Source organism: Monocercomonoides exilis (genome assembly GCF_001643675.1).
Source record: "Monocercomonoides exilis strain PA203 chromosome Unknown scaffold46-794033, whole genome shotgun sequence".
Lineage (NCBI taxonomy): Eukaryota > Preaxostyla > Oxymonadida > Polymastigidae > Monocercomonoides > Monocercomonoides exilis.
The window spans coordinates 378,792-403,152 of record NW_027150591.1 but is presented as its reverse complement, the minus strand read 5'-3'; the positions used below and the strand labels follow the sequence as shown (position 1 = coordinate 403,152).

Here is a 24,361-nt window from a genome sequence, read left to right as displayed (position 1 = left end):
TGCTCTTCAAACACACTCTGCGACACCCCATTCAGATTCAGCGACCCTGCTGCCTCTGCTGTCTCGTTGTCGAAGTAGTACACAACCTGCACCACACACCACAAAAGACAGACAAAGACATTGTCAGGCAGATAGATAGATTGATATAGGTGAGTGAGTGAGTGAGTGAGTGAATAAATAAAGATGCATTCAAAAAATAGAAAAATAAATTGATAGAAATGATTGCTCAGTCTGCTGCACAGCAAAAGCAAAGCAACTGAATGCACACCGGCGCTGTGACGCTGAGCAGTTCATCCATCGGCTCCAGCACCCCAATCATAAACGCATCCTTCACATCCTCCATTGAGCTGTTCAGCGACCCACTCTGGCTGTGCATCGAATCAGCCAACAAAAAAAGCACACACACAGAACATATCGACAATTTGTGTTTCAATACAAATGCAACACAAAAAAAGGAAAGAGAAAAAGAGAAAAGAGAAAAGAGAAAAGAGAAAAGAGAAAAGAGAAAAAGAGAAAAGAGAAAAGAGAAATGTGAATGGAAAATGCTCATCTTCCACAAAAGTGCAGATGAAGGGCAGACTCTTTGATGTGCGAAATCGAATCGTTCAGCAGCTGCGCAAAATTCGAAAACGAGACTGTTGGCAGCTCTGTCTCGCACAGCGTCACCACAGCCTTCAGCCCTGCAAACAACTCCTCTTCCGCTGCCATCCAACCAATCGCCAATAAACAAAATATGAAATGAGAAATTGGCAGAAGCCGCAAAGACACACATTTCTGCAGAAGCTGCACATATTCCGGCAGCTCCCCATACGCCTTCTTGAACGGAGACAGCGACTCGTTCATCGATGTGAAGTTCTTCGGCAGCATCGCCATCGACACCATCGCTGCAACAGCAAACACCCTGCAACAAACACACACACAGCTGTCCCAACACCAACCAAAAAAAATGAACGAAAAAAAAAAGGCACACAGCTCGACCAGGAGTATCACATAGAAGATGATGCGCGTGGTCCACACACACCCTGCCTTCGGGCCCAGGTCTGTCCAGCAGTCCGTCTGGCAGCAGTGCCACTCCTCCTCCTCCTGCGGCGGCGTGCTGCAGCACTGCGTGCACATCCACACATACGTGTACACCATCGCCCCCACCCACAGCAAAAGCACCACAATCGCTGGCACAAGCACCGACTGCCAGCCACGCCCACGAAACAACATTTCATTGTATTTTATTAATAATAAAAAGGGAATATGGAGGAATAACGAAAATTGGGGGAAAAATGGTGTCAAGGCACACAGCAGCTGTCCCAGCAATTTTGCTCGTGGAAACATGCCCAAAGTCCATCGTCCCGTTCCGCAGGAACATCTCCTCAAACGCCGCCCCCAGCGACGGATACAGCGGGAGCCCAAACAGGCTCCCCGTGCACACCCTCCGCACAAGCGAGAACAGCCCCTGCCCCAGCTGCGTAAACATATCCGCGTTCCTGTAATCTGCACAAACACCCAAAAACATCCCAACTCCTAGAAGACTTGCAAATGCACACACCGTCCGCCCCATACAGGACGCAGCGCTCCACAAGCAGCACAACCGGCAAAAAATACATTTCAAAAGAACTACGATCAGTGCTTGCCATAAAGTTTTATTGATCATAATATTTTCTTACAAATTTATTGAATGTCAAAATTTTTGCAATTATCTGACATGAATAATGCAATATTTATTAAATAGTCTATTGAGAAGAAAATGAGTTGTTTGTGATTTTCATTTTTTTTCGAATAATTTTTCTTTGCTGAACAAAAAAATTAGAAACCAAAGAAGGTTGAAATAATTATTTCATTCAACATTTCAAAATTACAATATTGTTTTGTAAAACATATATTGTAAATTGAAGTTTTTTATCACAATTTTGTTGCATTTATGATTCATTTTCACAGTTATTTGATTCATTTTTTAAATTCATCTTGTTCTCTCTATGTCTGATAAATTGAATGATTGACTGATGGATATCGGTTCTTGTCAAAGGAAAATGGATGATATTAAATTTTCATATTTTAAATTAGGTAAGAATTCAAATGAAATAGAAAAATAAAATTCACATTGATTTTTTGAAAATTTCAACCCCCATGTTAAAAAAATAAAAAAAATCAATAAGCGAAGGAATGATAATAAAATAACTTAGGAAATAGTAAATTAGTAATCAAAAATTGATTACAAAGATTTGAGGTGAAAAAAACAAATCAGTAAAATTAAAAAAGAAACTTAAATGAACGCTCGAAATTATAAATCATCGAAGTGTAGTTGATATAGACCAAAAAATTTAACATTAAGCAATTCGTGTAGTATTCTTTTTAGGATCAGGTTTTGGTGGATCAGGTTTTTTTAGACAACTCTTTTTACCACTCATCAAAATTGTGTAGTCCATGTAATATCCCGTTGGACATTCAACACATTCTTTTGTCTTTGGCACACAAATTTTGGTTACGCTACTGAATAATTTTCAAAAATTAATTTATCAGCAAAGATATTTAAGCAATGTTAAATACCATGAAACGCATTTATCTCCGTCATAAGACAACGAAAGAAAAACTGTTAGTCCCGCAAAGAAAAGAGGAGGAATAAGGGCAATTGCAACCCATCGAACTTGTTCTTCCACAGCATGCCTTCTCCAAGGGATCACAATTGCAAGCATTATGATAACAATGGTGAGTGCCATCAACGCATAAAATATAAGTTGATAATGCGCTTTCACTGTGTATAAAATTGCAATTACAAGTATTGCCTATGGAATATCAAATTATTTTTAAAGAGATATTTCATGATGAAATCTTTTTGGAAAGTTAAAAGAATCAAAATAAAGCAAACAATTGAATATCCTCCAACCAAAATGGATGTAAACCAAAAAAGGAATATTGAAGCCTTTGAACGTTCTCCAAACACAGGTTTCTGCATTTTTAATTTGGAGATGATCTGTACCCTTATACTAAGATTTTCCAAATAAAAGAATATCTTTGTTGAAAAGAAATAAACTCTTCGACATCATGTTCCCTACAAACATTTATTGCAACAAACGAGAGCAAAAATATTGAAATTAAAAGTAATGCATTAGATCAGAATGGAACAATTTCAACCTGCTGATTTGACGCAATATGTAACCCAAACAAAACGGAGGAAGACAAGTGGATATATTTCTGATAAAAAGAATCGAGGAATAACATTTTCAAAGAGGAAAAAGGGTTTATTAAAAAAAGTTTGGAATTAGAATAAAAATATTGTTTTGGTAATTACCTCCTTGTTTTGTCATCATCGAACGCACAACTTTTTAAATTTTATTTTTGTGCAGGCATGGCAATTATATGGAATGACTGGAGCAGAAGTCTCAATTTCAATAGTTACACAGACTGGAGAAGTGTTTTCTTGGTCAACACCTGGATTAGAACGATTCTGGCATCATGACGAGGTGAAAATAGCACTTGAATGTATGCTTTTTTTGTACAGTAAAATATCACTATTAAAATTCAACATTATGTCTTCATCAAGCTGATTTTCGTGATGGAAGAAAAGTGAGTCATCCGCAAGATTTAGCAATTGATGCAAACGAGGAACCAACAGCCCAACTTCATTACTTTTTATCTTCAGCACCTTATCCTTCTTTGTCAGCGACAAGCATTCCTGTAGCAACGCACCCTGAACACATGAGAATGGCACAGCAAGTTTCTGCTTTGGAACAAACTTCAGGTGAAGAACAACAATCTCAGCAAAGCATGTCACAAGCTTCTCAAATTAAAGCAGCAACATATATGCAACCTCAACAATTACCTCAGCAAGTTATGGCTCCTCCTCAACAATCTGCTCCTCCTTTACCTTGCTTTCCATTTATGAGCCAGCCAATACCAGGAGTTCTTGGTGGGTTTGGAATGGGAGGAATGATGGGAGGAATAACAGGAATTGAGCATCTTCTTGCTCCTGCTTATTCTACTAATGCTGTTGTTGGATATCCACAAGTCCAACAACAATCTGACCCACTTCTTCAATCAAGTACACTTCAAGCTTCACATCCTCATACAGACGCTGCATCTACTTCCGTGTCTGAAGACGAGTTTATTCAATCTGAGGGAACAAAGCGAAAGAGAGAAGATGAAGATGACGCTTCGTTGATTTCGCAATCAGAAAAGAGGGTGAAGACTGAAGAAGGCACTGTTCATGCTCAATCAATAATTAACCTAGCCTCTGACAATCCTTTTCTGAAATTAACACTTGATCAAATATTACCGCAATAGCATTTAACAATGATTTTTTTTTTCAATTAAAATTTGAAATGTTTTAAAATTCTAACAAAGCAAAGAAGATATAATTTTCATTGAATTCTTTTTCTTTTTTTTGAAATTTGCATTTGTTCTTCATTTCTTTGAGAATCATCTTCATCATTAATTTCGCCTAATTGTGCTATAAGTCGTTTTTTTATTGTAATTTCTTTTTGAGAAATAATTTGTTTTGTTGAGCTTGTAGATTTTGTCCCGGACTGCAATTTACTTGAATTGTTCGAAACTTTTATACCAAATTTGCCCAAGTCGAGCATGCCACGCTTTTTTGAGGAAGATGATTGAGAGGTATTTTTCTGTTTTTGATCGTGTTTTTCTTCAGAATCAAAATGCTTTTTCGAGGACATTTGAAATGAAATAAGAGCGGTTGGCTTACGTCCATCATTTCTTTCAAAGCTTTCTGTCATGTGCTTTTGTTTTTCTAAAAATTGCTGCTCTTCTTTTTCACGATCTAAAAGAAGAGTCTTTTGCTTAACTCTTTCCAATTCTTCAAACATTTCTGCGTCGTCTTTTGATAAACTTTCGGGACCTCTGTATTTGTGTTCTTTTTCAAATTCTTCTTCTGCCTAAGTTTGCATCCTTTAATAAAATAAAAACTTTTGTAATTGAAAACAATAAAACTTTCAATTTTTGTTCTTCAAGACGTTGATACAAGGGTCTGTTGTCAACTGGTCCTCCTTGTCTATTAACTTCTTCTTCGGCTTCTTCGTCAGTTACTCGACTCTTCACGAAATCAAACGAATCCATAAGACTTATTTTTAAAACTCAAAAAAATAAAGGGCTTATTCAAAATATTTTCTTTTATTCTAATGCCTTGAAAGAAAAAAGTTATAAAAATTTGCGAGTGAAGTGCAAATGAACAAAATATTGCAACAAAGCAGAACAAATTTTTTGATGAATAATTTCACAGATTTCAAAATAATTAACATCTCGAACATGCATCTCTATTAAAATCAGAAAATAAAATTCACAACAATTAATAAATCTTAAGAACGTGATTAAAAAATTTAAATAGAAATTATTTTTATATCAAAAGATTTGAATGTTGGTGAGTAATTCATCAGCAATGAAAGAAAAGCCAAAGCTCAACAAAACTGCTCACAAAATCAATTTGATTACATTTTCTATTGGATGCCTCTGTCCTCATAACTCAATTATTTTCAGAATTCAAGGAACAACAGGCATCCGTTAAATATTTATTCGTTTAAACGAAATCAAACCTAAAATTAATGATTCCATTCTGTCTTAGCTTGGCTCTTTTATTAATCATCAAATATCATTTCTAAATAATTAAATTTTCACTCTATTCTAACATTTTCAACAAAAAAAGAACAAAAATCAATAACCATATTTTGTGAAAATCAAACCCTTACTTAAAACAAGAAATTCATTTTCTCAAAAGTTAGTGAAATTGAACAATTTGAGATTAGAAAAATAATGAATAAAAAAGCAAACAATTTTTCGACAGAAAAATGATCCATTGATGATTATATTTGTTCTGGTTCAGATCGAATCATTTCAATGTTTGTTTTATTCAGATTATTTGAAGCATTATGAAGAATCATTAAATATTCATTTGTTTTATTGTCGAATATTTGACAGAAATAGGTGGAAAATGCAAGTTAATATCAAGGCTGTTACGGGGAAAATTTTTCCATTAACCATTGAAGATTCGGCAACAACAGAAGATCTCAAGCAAATGATACAAGAAAACTTTTCATTTCCTATTGAAAGTCAAACACTGGTTTTTAAAGGCCAGAACCTTGAGAATAAGACACCTTTGAAAGATTATTCAATTGTGTGCATTTTTCGTGTAAGTGTAGAATACTAAAAAATTTTTCATATCTATTGTATAAAATTAGGAAGATGATTCAACACTTATGCTTTTTATCAAAAACGTATGCTTTTGTTTGAATAAAATGTTATTCTTGTATATTTGAAATAATCAATTGAATTTGTGAAATTAGGAACAGATGAATGATGAAGATGGCGAGCACCCCAAAACTTCAGAAAGTGAAAATCGTGTTGTGACATCCGAAAATTCATTAGAAAAACAGGAAAACGATCCATTAACAATTGAAACAAAGGATAATCAACAGAAATTGGGTCAGAGCGAAGAACTTCGTGAAGAATCTTGCGAAGAACCTTTTCCTGAACAGTTGGAAGAACTGTGTGCAATGGGTTTTGATCGAGACAAATCTAGGACAGCGCTCATTGCGGCTCTTGGAGACATGACAAGTGCTGTTGAGTATGTAATGAGCGGAATACCAAAAGACCTTGCCGAAATGGCTGAGTCACAGTCCAAACGTTTTCTCTCAGAAAAAGGAAAAAACAAATCAGGTAAAGTTGAGGCGCCACAAAAGACTCCACAAGAAATTGAAGAGGAAGAAAGAAAGGTCGATGAAGAGCAACTGGAAAAAAGTGGCATTTTGAATGAGTTTGAGGCGGAACATGGGAAATTTTTTGACGGATCGGTTATAAGGCAGCTGTCGCATGAGCAAAAGATGCAATTAGCTGCAATGCTTGGGGAAGCTCCGCTTCCTTGGCAATCATATGACCTGAAAAAGACGAAAGAAAATGAAGGAAAAAGCAATCGGAAAGGGAATTTGGATGTATTGTCGGAACAGTCTTCATCTTTGTCTTTATCCACTTCAGATGAATCATTGCGCCACAAAGCATCTTCTTCACATTCTTCACAGCCATCTCACGAATCTATTAGCTCCCATCCGCTTCTGGATGAGCTCCGCACTCATCCGCAGCTACTGCAACTTAGACAATTTCTCTTCCAGCACCCGACTTCTCTTCCGTTGTTGTTGGAGTATTTAAGTGAAACTGCTGCTCCGCTTGTGTTGGAGATCACAAAAAATCCGAGATTATTTGTGGAAATAGCGTTAGGGCTGTCGAAGGAAGCTATCGAGGCCAGTAAGAAAGAGGCGGAGTCTGTACAGCAGATGGTCGAGAGAGCAAAGACCGAGGAGAAGGAGAGGAAAGAGAAGGAAGAGAGAAAAGCTATGGAAGAAAGAAAGGAGAAAGAAAAAGAGCACGATTCTAACAAAGGAAGCGGCCAAGGAGCCAAGGGAGATGGCAAAGGAAGTTCAGCAAAAACGGATGAAATGAGCGAAAAACAAGGTTTAACAGAAGAAGATAAATCAAAAGTTCAACAAATTGTCGAAATGGTAGGCGTATCTGAAGAGCAGGCCACTGCGACGTTTATTGCATCAGGGAAAAATCTTGAGGCTGCTATAAATATATTACTGGATGCTTAACGTTGAGGTGAAAAGCAAATTCTTTTTATTTTTTGTTTTTTAATCAATTTTTATTTTTTTGAAAGAAATGGATTGAGAATTATTGAATGAATTTCTTTAATATAAATTTTTATTTAAAAGTTATGTTTTTGTTTTATATAATATGTTTTTAAAATATAGCTAGTTGTGGGTAGCAATTGAACTCACATTTCATTAATTCATAATTTTTTTAATTTTTTAATAAAATTTTTGGTGATAAAAAATATATATAGAAAATCAACCCTATAGCTTTAATAAATAAGTAATGTTGAAACGCAGCTATTATTCCAAGTATATGAAAATGAAATTATTCTGAAAAAGATAGAAATATCAAAATTTTGAGGTTATATCCTGGGTGGTGGAGGGGAAGGGCGATGAGAATCATTTTGTCTTCAATTGAAAAACAAATTTCGGAATTATCCCTTTGTCTCACCGAATGCATCATTAATAATTTTGAAAAACATTTTATTCAATTTTTTATAACATCTCACAGTGTTTAATGAAAAAAATTATCATAAAAAGTTGAAGAATGTGCAAAATTTTTCTGACGTGTGTGATTATTTTAAAATCATATTTTTTCTTTCAAAAATATCGGTTCAAAAATTTCCCTTGAATATCTACAAAAGAACGCTGAAAAATGAAAAGGCTTATTGAATAAATCATCATAATATTTGAGTAAAAAAATTAATTTTTCAAACAGTTGTAAAATTTATAGCATTTGAATACAATTAACTTTTCCCAAAAACAAACAATTTTTGAAAAAGCAACACACTAAAAAAAGTTATGATTTCAAAAATAAAAATCACCCATAACTCAAAAAATACATGAAAAGATCGATTTCTCATTTATTGCAAGAGGTTGTTTTCTGATAATTTTCCTCCAAAAGAATCTTATTTTTACCAACTCTTTTGGGATGCTGGGGTTTCATTTTTAATGTCAAATGAAAACAAAAAAATTTTTTTATTATTTGTTTCTCTGAGAAATAGGATTTTGAATTTCTTTGATATTTTTTTTGATAAAACTTTTTTAATAATTATCAGTCGACATAAAAAATGAAACCCCAGCATACCAAAAGTGTTGGTAAAAATAAGATTCTTTTGGAGGAAAATTATCAGAAAACTATTTCTTGCAATAAATGAGAAATCGATCTTTTCATGTATTTTTTGTGATGTCCAGTTTTTTTCCACAATCGGTGCTATTTCTTTTCTGAAAGAAAACACATTTTAAAATCCGTAAGTTGTTTTTCAAAAAGTCTGAAATTTCAAACAAAGTCACCTCTGAAGAATAATTAAAATTTTGTCTTTTGTCATTTTTTTGCAAAACGAACATTTTTCTGAAAATGTTTTCGAAATTGAAATGAGAAACAAAGATGAGGATGTGCAAAAAAGTTAAAATTAAATAACTTCAATTGATTTTTTTTTGCAGTCAACACAATTTCATCTCAATGTTGACTATTAAAAAAAAGTATTATTCTTCGAAAAAAATTGCAAGCGCATATATTTGTGGATATTTTTTTCGTTTCAAATTTTGACCACTTGTTTGAAATTTTATAAAAATAGGTTTTTTTTTTTTTTTTTGCAAAAATTTCAGGTGAAAATGAAAAAAGAATATATTCATCAAATTTTCATTCCAACTCTCCAATTTTCACTGGAATGGAAATAAAATCTATGCCAAGGATTTGTTTCCATGCCGGTGAAATATGGTGAGTCGGAATGAAAATTTGATGAAAACATTCAATTATCACTTTCACCAGAAATTGAAACAAAAGGAACATTTTCAAAAAATATTAATAAATATCTTTAAAGATATGAATTATCATTTGGTATTTCTTTTGGAGCAACTGATCATATGGTCTTTAAAACTCAAAAAATTGCATAGAAAATTAAGCACACACCGTTTTACCTGAAGCTGCACAAATCATTCAAAAAACTATCTTTTCAATTCGTTGAGCAGCTGCAGATAAGACTGTTTTATGCATTATTTTTGATGCAACCTTTATTTTTGTTAAGTTGCTTCTGAAACTTTTTTATGAAAAGAACAAAAACTTCAATTTTCATTTAATTGAAAAAAATAAATGAATAGCAAATATTTTTTTATTTTCATAAATATATAAAATAATTATTGGGGGATTTTGGCAAAAATGAATTACTAAACAAAAGACTTTGTAACATATTGTATTGTTGGATGATCATATCTTCATATCCTTCCTCCTCCAGTTTTTCAAATATATTTCTTTTTCCCATGTCAACTTTTGTTTCATATTTTTCATCATCTGCATTAAAATTTTCGGTTTTTCTTTTCATTTTATTTCCTTTATTCAAATTTCTTGAAAGTGAGGAAAAGAATTTAATGCAGCATTTTATTTGATCCATTGATGTTTGTCCACATATTTCACTCAAAAAAAAAAAACAACAGCTCTGCCTTCTTACAAATCATCATAATCGACCAATTCCCCATTTAGGATAAATTCAAAAACCATAGCACATTCAAAATAAACGCATCTGTAATTATTCTTTGTTTTTCCACACATTCTTATCATGGATGCGATCAATCTTCCGTTTTCTTGTGTTCGAATTTTTTTTTGAATGTTAAAACATATTGCACTATACCATCTCCGTATTATTTCAATTTCTTTCAACTCGCTCATTGACTTTCCATTCTTCTTCCATTCAACATATATTTCCAACTCTTCTAACTCTTTTGCTGCTTCTCTCGAAAATTGCAATTCATTAACAATCTCACTTTCAATTTTCTTATCACAATTTATGCACTCTATGAAAAACATCCAAGCCGACTGATCGGCAAGTCGAGTGAGGTTCCGATGCTCCTGATGATATTGGATGACTTCCGTGATTTCATTTAAATATTGTTCTTTCCTTAGTTCCTGTATGTAACAATCAGAAGTCAGCTAATTTTTTTTTTAAAAAAAATTCAATTTTCACACCTCAGAATAGATTGCACTGCTCAAAGCCAACAAAGACATTTCAACTTCTTTTTGAGCTTCCATGCTTTCATCTTTTCTCAATGCAACTTTCAGAAGGCAAGGCACGCAAGCAGAAATTAATCTGATGGAGTAAATGCGTTCATTAAACATAAGACAGCATTCACAAAGTTCGATCATTAGCTTTTCGTTCTTTTCATCTTTCTTCTTTTCTTCTTCAAAAATCATCTTTGTTAATCGTTTTCCCATTAAGCGACAAAATCTTGAATTATAAAATAATTTCAGAACGTTGTAGCAACCGATATGTTTCAACAAAACCAATGCATTTTCCATTACCAATTTTTATTCATTCATCATTTTATTAATTTCATTAAATAATCCACTAGACATAATTGATCTCATTTCTATTTTGTCCATCTCATCCATCAAAATTTTAATTTCATCAACTTTCTGTTTTTGATCACCAAAAGAGCAACACTCAAGTTGGGAAATCTTCTCTTGGAATTTAAGATAATTGATAAAACAATGACAGTTGATAAAAAGTATTAACGTATGCCTTCAAAAATTTTCGTTAATTGCTTGTCTATAGTTTAATTAACACAAAAAAACAAAATTGTTCTTGAAAAATTAAAATGTTGGTAATAAATATAAAAAATAGATTATAATATGCATAAAATAATTAAAGAAAAAAAGAAAAGAAAGAAAAAGTAACTACCACACATTGCGGAATATATTTTAAATAGTTACAATTGTGACAAAAAATTTTTTGACGAAATAAAAAATAAAACTTTTTGAATAAATAAAAAATTAATTACTCTAACCAAAATTCAACTTGAACAAATTAAAATCTCAAAATAACATTGCTCAAACAATCCATTTTTGAGCTTTCAACACATTTAAGATAAAAAACATACACAAAAATCATAAAGAGGAAAGATCAATAGATAGCATTCACATCGTCTCATAATGTGGGTCATGATTCAGCTGTGAAGCAGAAAATGGTGGCGGAGGAGTTGTAAAAGACGAGTCATCGCTGCTGTCATCGTCTGCTTTGCTGTCTGTCTTTGTTTGTATCTGCTCATCATTCATCACATTTCCTTCTCTCTCTCTTCCACTCTCGGTATCTGCCATCCTAGCATCATCAGCCAGCAGGATGCCCTGTGTAGAGATAGACACATACAGCGGATTCGACGAAAACTGCTCAGAAACACTCTGCTCACTTGCTGTTGACGCTGCTGATCTTGTTGGTGCTGCTGCTGAAGAAGGGGTTGGGTGAAACCCCTGTGCGGAGGAAGAGACGTAGAGATAGGAAGAAGTAGAGGAGAATGACGACGAGGAGGAGGAAGAAGAGGAGGAAAGAGAAGGAGATTGAAGCACAACTGCACCTGAAGCTGAAGGAACAGCAGAAGGGGCTGAAAGAGAATACCCCTTTTCGTCTGCCTTCCGCTTTGAATATTCCCTCACTCGCTCCACAAATGTCAGAGGGGCATTTCGTGCATCAGCTGGAAAAGAGAATTTGCATAAGAAACAAAATATTTTGTTCAAAAAGCATATTTTCAAAAAAAAAAAAAAGAAAAAAGAAAAAACATAAATAAAATAAAATAAAACACATTTATAATTATCCTTTTATCCCTTTTCTTCATCCACACCACAAACCTTGATACTCTTTCACGACCATTCTTTCCTCCTCTCTGAATTTCTTGGCTGCCTCTTTTGTTGCTCTGATCTCTTCCTCCAGTGCCTCTGATACCCCACGCTCTCTCTTCTTCATCTCTTCCTCGCCTGCCCCTGGACAGCCAGAGGAATTTTGCTCTTCTTCCTTCCCAAACATCTTCAGCTGAGCCATTTCGTCTCTCTCCTTTTCTCGCTCGTCGTTCTCTCGTTCCTTCCCTTTCACTTGCCCTTCTTTTTCTCTGCTTCTGTTTCTTTCTCTTTCCTTTTCTCTTTCTCTCTTCTTTTCCTTCGTCACTTTCCTTTCTCTCTCCATCTCCTGTATCTTCATCTTCGCTACATCGCCATCCATCTGCTCATCAACTACAAAATCTCCCACTTCCATTGCTCTTCCTTCACTCTCTTCTTCGTCTTCATCTTCTTCATCTTCATGTCTAATATCAATTCCATTTCTCTCATTTCCCTTTGTGTTCCCTTCTCTCTCATTCTGACTTTCTTCGCTGCTGTCGTGCTCTTCTTCTGAATGTACATTGCTTGATTTCATCTTCCCTTCGCTGAAACTCTCTAATCTTCCATAAGCAGGCAGAACTGAAAATGCATTAATGCTTAGCGAAGGTGGAGGCTGGGGTCTGCTTATAGTTCCACTTAACAAAGAAGAATAAGAATTAGAAGAAGAATTAGAAGAAGAAGAATTAGAAGAAGAAGAATTAGAAGAAGAAGAAAAAGAAGAAGAAGAAGAAGAAGAAGAAGAAGAAGAAGATGATGATGATGATGATGAAGATGAAGATGAAGATGAAGATGAAGAAGATGAAGATGAAGAGGAAGAACTTGTAAATTGTGGATGTGCTTCGTTCTCATCCGATGAAGTGTGGTTGAGAGACATTTGAGATGAGATGGAGATAGAAGAGACAGGAGTGTGACTTGACTGTATATCATCATAGAGGGCAGGATCATCTGTGGAAGAGGAAGAGGATGAAGAGGAAGAAGAAGAGGAAGAGGAGGAAGATGATGACAAAGAAGAATAAAAAGAAGAAGTCGAAGAAGATGCAGAAGAAAGAAGAGGAAGTTCAGAAGGTAGAGCATTTGAATTGGATGAGGAAGGCGACGTGGATCGAATATCAGGGGAAGACTCAGAAGTATCAGAAGAAGAGACAGAAAGAGGAGAAGAAGCATGAAGTGAACTGGCGAGTGGCTGAGAAGTGCAAGAAATGTGTGAAAGAGTGTCTTTGATGATGCTGATATGCTCAACTTCAAACAGTATTCGCTCTGAGATGGAACGGCTCGAAGAAGAAGAAGAAGAAGAAGAGGTGGAGGAAGAGGATGATGATGAGGAAGATGATAAAAGTGGATTTTCTGACTCAACATATTCGTCAGATGGATCAGGTGGCCTTTTTACAGACGTTGAATTTGTAGGGTTTTTTGTGCGGCTTGAGACTGGTAAAGGAGGATGTTGGCTATGATCAATCGTCAGGCTTTGAGGCAATTCGTGACTCAACTTCGTGAGACGTTCAATAACGTTATCCAGCGAAGCAACACTTTATAAAAAGAGTGCCAAACCAAAAATTTATTGAATTAAGTTTTTGTTTATTCAAATCATTTGAAACTATTCAAACCATGAAGAAATAATTAATTGATTCGGGTCTGATGACTGAGCCAAAGAAATACTTGGGGAACCATGCAATGTATTATGTGCGCTTCTGCTCATAGTCAATGGAGATGCACGATATTGAGGAGGAGGTTCGGCTAAATGAGCAATAAAGATGTGAAATTACTTTAGAAAAAAAAATTAGTAAGCAAAACTATCTTCTTGTGAAATTGTTGAATGGCCTCTAGCAATGCTTCCACATTCACATAAAGGACATCTATTAATGATTGTCTTTGAAATACTAAAAGTTGCCCCATCATGTTCAGTCGTGCATATGGAAGTAAAAGAGTCCGCAAGAGAAGTTGGGAATAGAAATAAATGATATCCCTAAAACAATTAAACATGTATGTTAACAAAACGTTTGGAAGCAAAAAAAAATCATATAAGAATGCGAGAAATTACAACAATCACACATCAAGAGTGTGTACTTGTTTCGCTTCCAAGATGCTGTAAAACACTTCTTCAAGAGTTTGACCAAAAAGTGGAACTTCAAGGCGAAATGAAAGAATGTTTTCTACAACAAAATTTACATGAATAACGGAATGGTTAATTATTAACGACATCAACAAAAAATAAAAGCAAAATAATAAAGGAATAAAGATCAAAGAATGGAAGAATTCGATAAATATCTTCAGATGTATTGGGATACGCACTTTCCATCAGTAAAGTTAGAAAAAGAAGCTCGAACTGCAGTTTGAATTTTAACATTTGATTGTAAATTACGTTATAATTATTTAAATCTTAGATTCTTCTTGCTTCTGTTCTTTATTTCAAAAAGTTGGCTCGAGAATGTGACAGACACTTGAGCCATGAACATAAAGCTAGAGTAAATGATGAAATCATGTTGGACATCATACAAGTCTGGTTATTTCACTTTTGATCATGCTTTTAAAATTTGATATTATATTTAGAGTGTCTTCCAACAATTTTCATATCCTGATGAAGAACACGCTACTGATTCATAAAACTATTAGCAAGCAATTTCAATTGCTAAGCATTTTCTCATTTTGTTAAAATATTTCATTTCAAAAATACACAATTCACTCACATTCATTAAAAATTCATATCGCTTCCTCATTTCATTAACAGCTCATTTTTCACTTCATTTTAAAAAACACAATGCATTTTTAATTACAGATATTCTATTTTTTAATTTTTATTTGTTGTATGAAGCGACCAGACGATGATTCTGCTCAGATATCGAATCAACGCGCGTAAAAATTCATACTTATATACTCTTGATTGTCCCTTGTTTTAAACTTTATGTTCCGATGCACTAAGCATTTTTTGAGCTTACGCACAGAACAAGGGATGCTTGATTGTTCAAAAATAAAATTTCCATCCTCACTCTTTTATCCTCCTTTCAAAAAATTTAAAAATTGGGTACAAACATTTCATTGCTTACAAAATGTATGACTTTATAAAAATAAGGTTAAAAAATAGCTCTAAATTAACCGTAACTCAAAAAGACTTTAATTGATAATAAAAGTTTCAACATTAAAGTTTCTAAGATCAGAATAAAAAAAAAAAGAAATTATTTCTTTTCAGGTTTCTGTTCCGAAATTGAAGCAGCGGTTTCTGCATATTCAAAAAGAGTGAATTGAGCTTGCTTCTTCTTCTGTGCCTTTTTAAACCAAACAGCAAGCGGCGACAGCTCAGATTGATCAGGAAGCCTCAAAAACGAAGTAGAAGTCTGCATAGTAAATATCGCCTGCTTGCTGTTCTGAGCAAATTGCAATGAAGAATCTGCAATTGAAGAAGAAGAAGAAGAAGGCAACAATGAAGAGGAAGAGGAAGAGGAAGAAGAAGGAGAAAGAGAAGAAGTGCTCTCAGAAAAGATGGATGGGGAGGAGGAAGAGAAAGAGGCGAGGGAGTCTGTGATGATTGGTGGAGGGGGCATTGGAGATGTGGTGCTGGCTTTTCGGTTCTGAGGGATGTTTGACTGCTCTTCCAATGAAAGGGAAGAAGAAGAAGAAGAAGAGGAAGAAGAAGAAGATGATGAAACAATATCAGAGAGAGATGAACCAGACGCCTTTCTGGCAGCAGGAGAAACAAATCCATTTGAATACTTCGAATTAGAATAAGACAAAGAAGAAGAAGAAGAAGAAGAATTAGATAGAAGAGTAGAGGCAGTGGTAGTTCCCCATGCTTGTTCAGGCTGAGGGTAGAACACTGTGAAAGAGAGCGGCCAAGGAGCAACAGCAGCCAAATACCCGCAGTCAGACAGATGAGCCCATTGCGCATAGCATTTCTGGCACACTTTCTGTGGCTCGCTCACACAATGCACGAAAAGCGGGGTGAGTTTGGCACATTTGCTGCAGATGGCGCTGCCACACACACGGCACACAGCACGGCTGGTGAAGAGGCCGTACTTCTGATGGCATTGAGGGCAGGCAGGGGCAGGGGATATGCCAGCTGGGAGAGGAGGAGGAGGAGGAGGCAATTTCAGTCCAGAGGGAAGGAAGTGGATGCACAGCTCAGCCAGACGCTGCTTCTCGATGGGTGTTTTGAGCAGGTCGAAGGGAAGATGGCCGTCGGCAGTGGGGATGAGAGGGTGCGCGCCGTGTGCCAGCAGCTCGGTGATGACAACGAGCTGGACGGTTATCTCTTCTTTGTATGAGGAAGAAGAAGAAGAAGAAGAAGAGGAAGAAGAAGAGGAGGATGAAGCTGATGATTGTGCTTCATCATCATCATTTCCACTGCCATTAGTATTACTACTACTACTACCACCACTATTATTATTATTATTGCTAGCCTCATGAATCGAGTCAAGAGACAAGATCGTAACAGCACATGCGCAATGGAGAGGTGTCCATCCTCTGTTGTCACACAGATTGGGCTGTGCACCTGCTTTTAACAGCAGTCTGACAATCTCCAGTGAAGACGATAGCACCGCCAGATGCAGCGGCGTTGTCCCATCAGCATTGGGGATGTCCACATTCAGTGCACGGGAGAGCGCAAGCAGCTGTGCCATTGCATCGACCATCCCCTTCTGCGCACAGATGTGAAGGGTGGTGTCGCCATCGATGGCGTTTGAGACATCGGGTGAGGCACCTGCTGACAGGAGCATCTTTGTCATCCTCTGCAGATGCTGATCGACTGCCAAGTGGAGTGCAGTCACACCGTAGCAGTCGCACGCGTTGACAGGGATGCCCAGCTGCAGAAGAGGAGGGAGCAGGCGGAGCGGGACGGTGCCACCGTCTTCTTCGGAAAGAACAGAAGAAGAAGATGATGACGATGACGAGGATGATGCTGTCAGTTTTGAGAACGGAGCGTCTGATCCATCAGCTGGCTCCAGCATCTGCTCCTCGCTCATCCTCCGTGTCATCATCGCCATCATCTTTCTCCTCCTTCTCTCTCTCTCTTTCTCCTCTTCCCACCTCCGCATGTTCGGCAGGCAATCCACTTTTTCTTTCGGAGGTTTGGCACACAAATGCAGAAGTGTGTTGTCTTCAGCGTCGATTGTGCACAAGTCGGCGTTGCGGCTGGCGCATTCAGAAAGGAAATCGCTTTTTCTGTGGAGAAGAGCAATCACAGAAGGTGTTTGGAGCTGTTTGTTGACGCTGTTGATGAGGAGGCTGTATGCTTTGGAGGAAGAGGACAGGCACAGACGCTGCAGAAGAGCACGGGAGATGAGGGGGAGGAGAGAAGAAGGAGGGGAGACAGAAGAAGAAGAAATTGAAGAAGAAGAAGAAGAAGATGATGAAAGTGTGGTTGGAGCTTCATCATTCCCATCAGTGCACTCATTCAGATAATGCTGCAGTGACTGTGGATGCTCTGTGTTTGCATTGATTTGGCTGAGGAAGTAATCTTCTTCATCCAAAACAATATTCTCTCCTTCGTCTTCTCCTTTCAATGCATTTTTTGCTCTCCCTTCTGCTTCACTAAACACAGAATACTGTTGATTGAACCGCTTCTGCTCTTTCTTTCCTTCACTCTCTTTCTCTTTTTCTTTCTCATCTTTTCCTTCTCTTCCTTCTTCATCCATTGCCACAAACACATCTGAATGATGCCATTTCTTCTTCGATCCAGTTGATGTTGGCGTTTTCACAGCTTCTTCGTTTCCTTTCTCACTTTCTGTTCTTCTTTCTGGTGTTGCTTCTGCTCCATTTTTGAGTCCTTCTTCGCTTTCTCTCTCTTTCTTCTCATCGTCTTCGCTATCTTTCGTGTCTTTATCCTCTTTCTCTCTTCTCTTCTCTTCTTCTCCTTCTCCTTCTTCTTTAGCCCTTTCTCCAATCTCATTCACATCATTTGGTATATTCACAGGACTTCTTTCACTTCCTCCTCCGCTCTCTCTTTTCCTCCTCCTCCTCTCTTCAAACCTCACTTCTTCCACTTCTCCTTCAGCCTCCACCAGTTTCTTCACCGACTCCTTCGTCTTCTCAAACTCTTCTATTGGCAATGACGAAAACGCATCGAATCCTTCTTTTTCGACCAAACTGCCCAAAAAGCTGACAACTTCTGAGTCGTCTCGCAAAGATGCAAAATGGAACACAGTCTGTTTGTGTGTGCCACTGCTGATGGAGCAGAGGATGCAGATGTAGAGGAAGCGGAGGAGAGGAGCGAAGAGAGGGGAAGAAAGAGAGGAAAGAGAGGAAAGAGAAGAGAGAGAAGAGAGAGGAGAAGGAGAAGGGAACGATAAGGAAGAAGAGGAAGAGGAAGAGGAAGAAGAAGGAGAAGGAGAAGATTGAAGAGGAAGAGGAAGAGGAGAAGATGATGATTGGTCAGGTTTGACAGATGGTGATGAAGTTGAGAGAGAAGAAGGATTTTGGCTGAGAATGTGTTTGGCTAATATTTCAATCACACGCTCAAACAGAGGAATGACAAAGGGATCATAAATAGATTGAGATTGTGAGAAAGAAGAAGAAGAGGAGGAGGAAGAGGAGGAAGGAGAAGGAGAAGACAGACCATCAAGTGCAGCAGTTGATGGAGTGGAAGGAGGAGTTGCTGATGAAAGAGAAGGAGAGAGAATGAGAGAAGAAGAAGAAGATGATGATGACGATGATGAGCTTGTTGATGGAGGCATTGCAGTGATTGCTGGAGAAGAGATCAAAGCAGACTTGCCAGGTGTGCTGTATTGAGGAGCTGTACGTGGAGTGCGTGGAGGAGTAGATGAAGATGTAGAAGAAGAAGAAGAAGAAGAAGAAGTTGGAAGGAAATGCTGCTTGCGAGGCAGAAAATATCCTGTTTTTGAGGTCTGCTGGGCGGAAGAGGGAAGACGAGAAAGAGGAAGCTGAAAAGAATTAGCGACATTTTTCGTGACGACCAATTGAATTCGTTTTTTGATCCACGAAAATCTGTCTAAAGGATTGACGAATGGTTTGGCTAAGACACTTTCAGAACTGTTTTTATTGCGATTGTTATAAATTTCATTTACTTCTCCATCATCACTCAATCTTGTGTAACCCTCTTCTCCTTCTTCCTCCTCCTCTTCCTCTTCTTCTTCTCCATCATCTGCTCCATCTCCTCCAAACATCTGCTCATTCACAATCTTCTCTGCTCTGACTGAATTGCTCATAAACTCCACGACCATCTTCAGCACCTCCCTCAGCACACTCTTCTTCTTCCTCTTGTCCTTCTCTTTTTTCTCTTCTCTTCCTCTCTCAATCTCCTCTTTGTCGTCAAATTCACTTCCTCCTCCTCCACTTCCTCCACTTCCTCCATTGCTCGGTTCTTCTTTTGCTTTTGCAGGCATCCTTGCAAGAAGAGGCAGTGCTGGCTTGAGAATGCACTCTTCGAAATGCGAGGGAGAGGTGAAAAAGAGAGGAAGAAAAGAAGAAGAAGAAGAAGAAGAAGAAGATGATGATGATGAAACAGTTAATTTATCCTTGTTTGTATTCAACCCTTCTTTTATCACCGACACATTGGTGAGTGTGGCGATCACATCCAAATGCCCAGCGGCTGCTGCCAGATGGATGGGGAGAAAGCCTCCAGCCAAATAGCAGCTGCATTTAGGAGCTGCTGGCTGGCTGGGGAGAGAAGAGAAGGAAAGCGATGAATGCAATGTGGGTGAAGGGGAGTGTGATTGGTGGGTTAAAAAGTCTTCTGTTGAAAGAGAAGAAGAAGAAGACAAAGAAAGTGAAGAGAAAAGCGATACTTGATCTGACTGTACAGAAGCATTACCAGATTTACTGTCATCTCCATCCCCATCGCTTCGACTATCACTTCTATTGACACCCACAACATTTTCCTCTCCTTCTTTCCCTCTCTTCTCCTCCTCATCGCCACACACAACACTCTCCAACATCCCAAGGGAAGCAGAGGCATACGAAAGAGGCACAAATTGATCAGCGCCAAACGACAGAAGAACAGAAACGCAGCTGAAATGCCCCAAAGCAGAGGCAAAGTGGAGAGGGGTGGGCTGAAGTGAGTTGAGGAAAGTCTCGAGGGACGGAAGAAGCGGATGGAGATAGGGAAGGGGAGAGGAAAGAGAAGAAGAAGAAGAAGAAGAGGAAGAGGAAGAAGAAGATGATGATGAAGATGTTATTGATTGAGGTAATGATAAATATGATGTATTTGTGTGTGAAGCACCAAGCGAAGCAGCAAAGATGGATGGGGTGTATGTTTTTGCACTTTGTTGCCCTTCTTCTTTGGATGAAGACGCAGAAGAAGACGAATTTGAAGGTAAAACAGCAGAATCAGAAGAATTTGACTTTTCAGTCTCACCCAATGGCTCAGGTTTGTTTTTCTCTTCTTCTTCTTCTTTATTTCCATTCGTTTTCTCAGAAGTCTCATTATTATCATTATTTCCATCATTTCTTCCACTTTGCGTTGCAGTTGTCTCAATCAATTTTGGTGTCTCAAATGAAATCTTCTCTTTCTCTTGCATTTCTCCTTCTTTCCCTTCCTTCTCCCTCTTCCCACTCCCAACATTCTTTTCTTCATTCTTCCTCCTCTCCTTCTCTTTCTTCTCTCTCTTTTCATATCCCTCCACATAGCTCACACAAATAACTCGAAGTGCCTCTTCCTCTCCAATCGCTGCTGCCAGATGGATGACTGAGAGGTCTCCACAATACAGAGGAATCGCCTTCTTTGCCCAGATTCGCTCTTTCTTCTGGTCGGCCTGGCGGTGCTGCTGTGCTTGGAGCACTTGTGGGTGAAGAAAGGGAGGTTGAGAAGGAGAAGGAGAGGAAGAAGGAGAGGAAGAAGGAGAGGAAGAAGAGGAAGAAGAAAGAGGACGAGATGGAGGGAGGAAAGGAGAAGAGGGGATGTTCAGTGAGGGAGAGCAGGAACGGGAGTATGTGGCAGATGAGCCAGGAATTGCATTGGCAGCGCTGTTGAAGATGGTGGGGTTGATGTTGTTATTAGAAGACACAGCTGTTATCTTCTCTTCTGATTTTTCTCTTGTCAAACTGCCATTTGCTGTCCCTTTCCCCATGCTTCCACTGCTGATTGAAGCATCAGCCGTATCCAAAGGCGGAAGACCTCTGTTTCTCTGTGAAGGAGACAGAGCAGTTGCAGTCGCATTTGTCGTTGATGTTGGTGTTGCGTGAGGAAATGCCAAGTTTCCACTTCCATTTCTGTCTTCTGCTTCGCTTGGCGTTGTGCTAAACTCGTTTGCCAGTTCTGCCTCTTCTTCGTCTTCCAGCGCAATCGCTCCTTCAATCTCCAGCTTCTCTTCATTCCCATCTTCTCCATAGAATTCTCCATCAAAATAGCATCCTTCTTCAATTTCATCATCATCATCTTCTCTTTCACTGCTATCTTCACCTTCATCATTATCATCATCATCATATCCATTCAAGCTGCTTCCTTCCTCTTTCCCTCTTCCTCTCTCTTTTCCTCCTCTTCCTCTTTCACCCTCTGCCCCTACCCTCTCCCCTTCTCCTTCTTCTCTCATCGCGTTCTCTGCTGCCATCTCAATCTTCTTCTCTTCGCTTTCTCTCTCTGCGTTCTCCAGCTTCCTTAGCAATTCTCCATCCACTCTCTCTGCAATCACACGGGGCACCCGATGTATCAGCCAGGAGGAAGGCAGCGGAACACTCCACATCTTCTCATTGGCACCAACAGCTACGCCTATCTGCTCCAGCAGATGGAGTGTGTGGAGCTGGGTGTGTGTTAATGAAGGAGAAGGAGAAGGAGAAGAAGAAGAGGAAGAAGAAGAAGGTTGATTTACTGATGTTGCTGATGATGCAGAGGAGGAGGAGGATGATGATGATGAAGAAGATGAGGAAGAGGCAGACGAAGAAGGAGAAAGTGAAAGTGAAGCTGTGGAATTAGAACCTCCCTGTGAGCGCTGTGCAGACATAGAAAAACCAGATGATGAAGAAACCTGCAAAGAAGGAAAAGAAAACTCGTCTCTGAAGTTTTGAGGAGGCGCAGGAGAAGAAGAAGCAGAAAGTGATGGTGAATGTGAAGGTGAAAAAGAGGAAGAAGAAAATGATCGAGAAGATTTAGTGAAATTAGCAGCAAAAGACGATGAAACATAACCAAATGGTGTCTGAACAAGATCAGAAACTGGTTTAATTGGCAGAAAACGGAAAGGCAGGCTGTTCAAACGCGAAGCAGCAGCAGCAGCAGAAGAAGAAGAAGAAAGAGGAGGTGAGCTTAGAGAAGGAGAAGAAAGAACGCCAAAATATGAAGGAGAAGACAATGAAACTGGCTGACTGCCAGGCGAATGGAGAGAAAGAGAGGCGCCGAAAGAGATGAGAAGGGAGATGAAGTTGTGGGCGCGCAGAAGAACAGCAAGTGCCAGAGGAGAAAGAGGGGCATACGAAGCACGAAGACTAAAAGAGGAAGAGGAAGAGGAAGAAGAAGAAGAAGATGATGATGATGACGAAGATAAACCCATTTTGTATGAGCTGTACTTCTCTTTCATTGCGAGTGAAGAACAAGAGGCATTCCGAGTGGATGTGCGTGAAAGAGAGCGACTTGAGGCGGGTGTTCCAACAGCACAGAGTGAGTTTTGTGTGACTGCACGCCCAGCAGAATCACTGCGTGAAGGCATCTGCTCTGTTTTCTTTGCTTTCTCTCTCCATTTCACTCCTCCTCCTCTTTCTCTCATTCCTCCTCTTATTCTCCCTATTCCTGGTACTTTCTTCGCCTCCTCTGCTCTTCTCCCTCCTCTCCACACTCTCTTCCTCTCTCTCCTGTTCCACTTAATCCCCCTTCCGTCTGGATCTGCCCCCTTTTCCATTAGTTTCTCAGCCATTGCATATGCCCCACTGCACACACACATATGCAGAGGAGTATTCCCTTCATCGTCTGCACAGTTCACATCAGCGCCAGCAGCTGTCAGAAGATCAAGAACACGTAGACGCTCACTCAGACCAGAGAGAAGACGGGGCTGCGGCTGACGGGCAGGCGGGGAGAGGACAGCGAAGGAAGAAGAGGAGGACTTTTTGAGGAGATGAGAAGAAGGAGATGATTTGATGGGAGAAGGTTGAGGAGAGGAGGATGCTGAAGAAGAAGGGGATATAGACGAAGAAGGTGGAGGGGAAGAGGAGCGAGAAGGAGGAGAGCTTCGAATCATGCCTCCGCTGGCAGATGCCGATGAAGAGGCAGACAATGAATCTGTTGACGAAGAAGCTGACAGAGTCTGTTTGAAAGGCTTGTCCGTGTTTTTTGTGGAAGGAGCAGCATATTCCACAGCCGTTCCAAGTTGCTGTGCGTTGAAGTGAAAGCCGAATGTCTCGTCTTTTGCGCCGTTCTTCTTTTTCCGCTGTGTCAAAAAGTCTGCCACTGCCTCGCGACCACTGCATAAGTAATGCAACGCTGTTCTCCCTTCAAAGTCTCTTTCCTTCGCGAGATGCGTCCAGCGCGACAGCACATTCAGTACCAGCTTCTGCGGAGCCCTGCCTGTTGCAGCGTAGTGGAGGAGCGTCCATCCAGTCATTGAATCGCACAGAAGCGGATCAGCTCCACATTTTTCAACGAGAGCATCAGCAATTGTGTTTAGAGAATGGTATGTTGCAATATGAAGAGGCTAGAAAATGATGGAAATTTTGGAAAGAAGAAATAAGTTTTCAATTATGATCATTAAAAATATAATCATTAATGCTTTTTTCTTTCCAAAAAATGACATACCAAATCTCCTTGATCATTTGGTTCATTTGGATCTGCTCCAAGCTGAGTTGCTATTATTAATGATTCTATTATTTCTGCATCAGAATGAATAGGAATTCCGGATTGATCAACTTCCATCGCTTTTCCAAGAATTTTGAATATTATTGTTTCACCAAAATATGCTTATTTTTGAAATCAAGAAATTTTGAAGAAAAAATTAAATCCGAAAAAATAAATACCAGTTTTAAGATTTGCATTTGCACCAGCTTTTATAAGCGCTGCAAGGAAATCCATTTTTTGCATCTCAACGCACTCATGGATAGGACCCCATCCAAGAGTGTCGTATTCATCGAGATCAGGATGATACAATTCAAGGTATCGTAAAAGAACGTTTATATCTTTTTCTCGAATGATAACGGAAAGATCTTCTCTTGTTTGAGACATGCGTGTTGGTAATTAGTTTCTATATATTAGCATGGATGATAAAAAGAGAAAGAATAA

The 24,361-nt window shown here is 38.5% G+C and overlaps 9 protein-coding genes across 9 annotated transcripts; 3 read left to right on the top strand and 6 right to left on the bottom strand.

Moving 5' to 3' along the window:
* Positions 1-546: 546 nt before the first annotated feature.
* Positions 547-1,468, bottom strand: MONOS_16556 (uncharacterized protein; the record flags this gene model as incomplete). Its single annotated transcript, XM_067869463.1, has 3 exons — positions 547-922; positions 1,022-1,185; positions 1,292-1,468. The coding sequence occupies 3 exons, from the start codon at positions 1,466-1,468 to the stop codon at positions 547-549; spliced, it is 717 nt and encodes a 238-aa protein (XP_067721581.1).
* A 568-nt stretch (positions 1,469-2,036) lies between these two features.
* On the bottom strand, positions 2,037-2,978 carry MONOS_16203 (uncharacterized protein). The gene is made up of 3 exons (XM_067869119.1): positions 2,858-2,978; positions 2,539-2,774; positions 2,037-2,481 (listed from the first exon to the last, which is right to left on the bottom strand). Exons 1-3 carry the CDS (start codon positions 2,942-2,944, stop codon positions 2,319-2,321), a joined length of 486 nt encoding a protein of 161 aa, XP_067721580.1. The 5' UTR covers positions 2,945-2,978; the 3' UTR covers positions 2,037-2,318.
* Positions 2,979-3,099: 121 nt separating this feature from the next.
* MONOS_16202 (putative pheromone receptor transcription factor) lies at positions 3,100-4,346 on the top strand. The gene is made up of 3 exons (XM_067869118.1): positions 3,100-3,242; positions 3,336-3,471; positions 3,533-4,346. The coding sequence occupies exons 1-3, from the start codon at positions 3,108-3,110 to the stop codon at positions 4,270-4,272; spliced, it is 1,011 nt and encodes a 336-aa protein (XP_067721579.1). The 5' UTR covers positions 3,100-3,107; the 3' UTR covers positions 4,273-4,346.
* On the bottom strand, positions 4,275-5,073 carry MONOS_16201 (uncharacterized protein). Its single transcript, XM_067869117.1, has 2 exons — positions 4,936-5,073; positions 4,275-4,880 (listed from the first exon to the last, which is right to left on the bottom strand). The coding sequence occupies exons 1-2, from the start codon at positions 5,059-5,061 to the stop codon at positions 4,350-4,352; spliced, it is 657 nt and encodes a 218-aa protein (XP_067721578.1). The 5' UTR covers positions 5,062-5,073; the 3' UTR covers positions 4,275-4,349.
* Positions 5,074-5,819: 746 nt separating this feature from the next.
* Positions 5,820-7,835, top strand: MONOS_16200 (putative Ubiquitin family). The gene is made up of 4 exons (XM_067869116.1): positions 5,820-5,837; positions 5,917-6,112; positions 6,177-6,212; positions 6,282-7,835. Exons 2-4 carry the CDS (start codon positions 5,930-5,932, stop codon positions 7,578-7,580), a joined length of 1,518 nt encoding a protein of 505 aa, XP_067721577.1. The 5' UTR covers positions 5,820-5,837; positions 5,917-5,929; the 3' UTR covers positions 7,581-7,835.
* A 2,188-nt stretch (positions 7,836-10,023) lies between these two features.
* On the bottom strand, positions 10,024-10,788 carry MONOS_18093 (uncharacterized protein; the record flags this gene model as incomplete). Its single annotated transcript, XM_067871077.1, has 2 exons — positions 10,024-10,482; positions 10,543-10,788. 2 exons carry the CDS (start codon positions 10,786-10,788, stop codon positions 10,024-10,026), a joined length of 705 nt encoding a protein of 234 aa, XP_067721576.1.
* Positions 10,789-11,490: 702 nt separating this feature from the next.
* On the bottom strand, positions 11,491-14,418 carry MONOS_13342 (uncharacterized protein; the record flags this gene model as incomplete). The annotated part of the gene is made up of 5 exons (XM_067866036.1): positions 11,491-12,041; positions 12,196-13,745; positions 13,824-13,953; positions 14,011-14,182; positions 14,269-14,418. 5 exons carry the CDS (start codon positions 14,416-14,418, stop codon positions 11,491-11,493), a joined length of 2,553 nt encoding a protein of 850 aa, XP_067721575.1.
* A 34-nt stretch (positions 14,419-14,452) lies between these two features.
* On the top strand, positions 14,453-14,993 carry MONOS_13341 (uncharacterized protein). The gene is made up of 3 exons (XM_067866035.1): positions 14,453-14,547; positions 14,601-14,714; positions 14,767-14,993. Exons 1-3 carry the CDS (start codon positions 14,464-14,466, stop codon positions 14,818-14,820), a joined length of 252 nt encoding a protein of 83 aa, XP_067721574.1. The 5' UTR covers positions 14,453-14,463; the 3' UTR covers positions 14,821-14,993.
* Positions 14,994-15,233: 240 nt separating this feature from the next.
* On the bottom strand, positions 15,234-24,304 carry MONOS_13340 (putative ankyrin repeat domain-containing protein 11/12; the record flags this gene model as incomplete). The annotated part of the gene is made up of 3 exons (XM_067866034.1): positions 15,234-23,780; positions 23,882-24,042; positions 24,100-24,304. 3 exons carry the CDS (start codon positions 24,302-24,304, stop codon positions 15,390-15,392), a joined length of 8,757 nt encoding a protein of 2,918 aa, XP_067721573.1. The 3' UTR covers positions 15,234-15,389.
* Between the last annotated feature and the right edge of the window lie 57 nt (positions 24,305-24,361).